The sequence below is a fragment of the Tupaia chinensis genome, unplaced genomic scaffold, assembly GCF_000334495.1.
Source record: "Tupaia chinensis unplaced genomic scaffold, TupChi_1.0 Scaffold149964_2, whole genome shotgun sequence".
NCBI classification, from domain to species: domain Eukaryota; kingdom Metazoa; phylum Chordata; class Mammalia; order Scandentia; family Tupaiidae; genus Tupaia; species Tupaia belangeri.
The window spans coordinates 2186001-2187797 of record NW_006209806.1 but is presented as its reverse complement, the minus strand read 5'-3'; the positions used below and the strand labels follow the sequence as shown (position 1 = coordinate 2187797).

Genomic DNA, 1797 nt, shown 5'->3' with positions numbered 1-1797 from the left:
GCCGGGGGCTGGGGGTGGGGCTGCCCTGAGCTGGTCTCTCTGCCCGTAGGTGTCCCCCATGAAGCCCCTGGAAATCAAGACCCAGTGCTCGGGGCCCCGGATGGACCCCAAAATCTGCCCGGCCGACCCGGCCTTCTTCTCCTTCATCAACAACAGCGACCTGTGGGTGGCCAACATCGAGACGGGCGAGGAGCGCCGGCTGACCTTCTGCCACCAGGGTGAGCCCGCCCGGTGTGGGCTCGGGGCCGGCCCTGAAGGAGGGCCCAGCGTGGGCAAGGCCCGCCTCTCCCCGGCAGCCCCACAGCCAGCTGTGCCTGCTCTTCCCTGCACACCTTCCAGGCCCCCAGGGCTCCGGGAAGCATGGCTGGCCGCCCTGAAGGAGGGCCCAGCTGCCCGGTCGGCCTCTGCTCTTCCTCCACAGCCCCCCGCCTCCCCCCACCCGCTCCCCTTCCTGGGCTCAGCCCACTTCCCTGGGCACCGGAGGGCCCTCCGCCTGCGCCCGCTGCCCACAGAGCTCTGGCCGGGTGTGGGATGGCAACCCCTGATCCCCTCCCAGCCCTCCACCAGCTCCTCACTTTCTAACCTGTGCAGCGGGCCCTGGGCGGGGTGCTGGGGCCAGGGAGACTGCTCTGGCCCCTGCAGTGCCCACACGCCTACCCCGTGAGCCGGCCACTGTCCATGGTGCTGGGACCGCTCTGCGTCCCCGCTGGCCTCTGTGCATGCACCCGGCACCCCGGGGCCGCTCACTCTCTGCCTCCTGTCCTTCCAGGCCTGTCTAATGTCCTGGATGACCCCAAGTCTGCGGGCGTGGCCACCTTCGTCATCCAGGAGGAGTTCGACCGCTTCACGGGGTACTGGTGGTGTCCCACGGCGTCCCGGGGAGGTGGGTCCGCTGCATGTGCCCAGTCTGCCAGGCTGTGGTGCCCCCTCCCTCTCAGCAGCGCATCTCTACCGACGATGTTCCCGTCACGGGCGGGCACACTGTGGCTTACCCAGCGAGCTCCGCGTGGACGGGCTGGGGCCCCCAGTGCGGCCCTGGGGTCACGGCATGGCCAGAGGCGGCGTTCTCGGTCCTGGGCGTGGGTGGTGTGCCCAGGCTCTCACCAGGGGTGACCCTGTCCCAGAGAACCCTGGGCCCTGCCTGGACAGCTGCAGTCACAACCAGGGTGCTCCTGGTGTGGAGTGGGTGTGGCCAGGGCCCTGCTCAGCACTGGAGGGCCCAGAGTACCCCCAGAGGGCGCTCTGGCCCCGTGTCCACAGTGCCCGAGTGAAGACCTGCTAGGGGACAATCCCAGCCATCCGAGGCCCGGGGATGGGCTCCGGGCACACGAGATCTGGGTGGCTTTGAAATCTGGGAGATGCCGCATCGTGGACTCTCGCTCAGTCGGGAGTCAGGCCTCCGAGCGCGGGTAGTGCCGAGGGTGGAATTGGGGTCGACCGTCTCCTCAGGCCCTGGCTGAGACCGCCCAGGCTTTGGCTCCGGGGCCTGCTGCTGGGGCGCGCCCCAGCGCAGTGGGCCACCGAAGCCACCGCCCTCCCCAGCGGTCACCATCTGCCCCAGGGCCCGCTGGCCTTTGAGGTCGATGGGAAAGTGTGGACCCGGCCCGGGCTCCGTTCACGCTCCAGGCACGTGTGTGCACGAGCTGCAGACCCCGGCAGGATGGAGAGGTGGGGGAAGGGCGCCGGGACTGCACCCCACGAGGGGTACTTTCTCCCCCCTCTCCCCCTCTGCCCACCCCAACCCCTGTTGTGGTTAGAACTTGGATTCAGATACGGCAGGGGGCCGCCGCCCCCGAC

The 1797-nt window shown here is 69.7% G+C and overlaps 1 protein-coding gene across 1 annotated transcript in view; it reads left to right on the top strand.

Moving 5' to 3' along the window:
* DPP9 (dipeptidyl peptidase 9) overlaps positions 1–1797 on the top strand; it is a 63986-nt gene that overhangs the window by 19308 nt on the left and 42881 nt on the right. Inside the window, 3 exon segments of the mRNA XM_027769611.1 lie at positions 1–17; positions 19–218; positions 770–883. The exon segment at positions 1–17 is cut by the window's left edge and continues 96 nt beyond it. Of these exon segments, the coding sequence (XP_027625412.1) occupies positions 1–17; positions 19–218; positions 770–883 (331 nt within the window).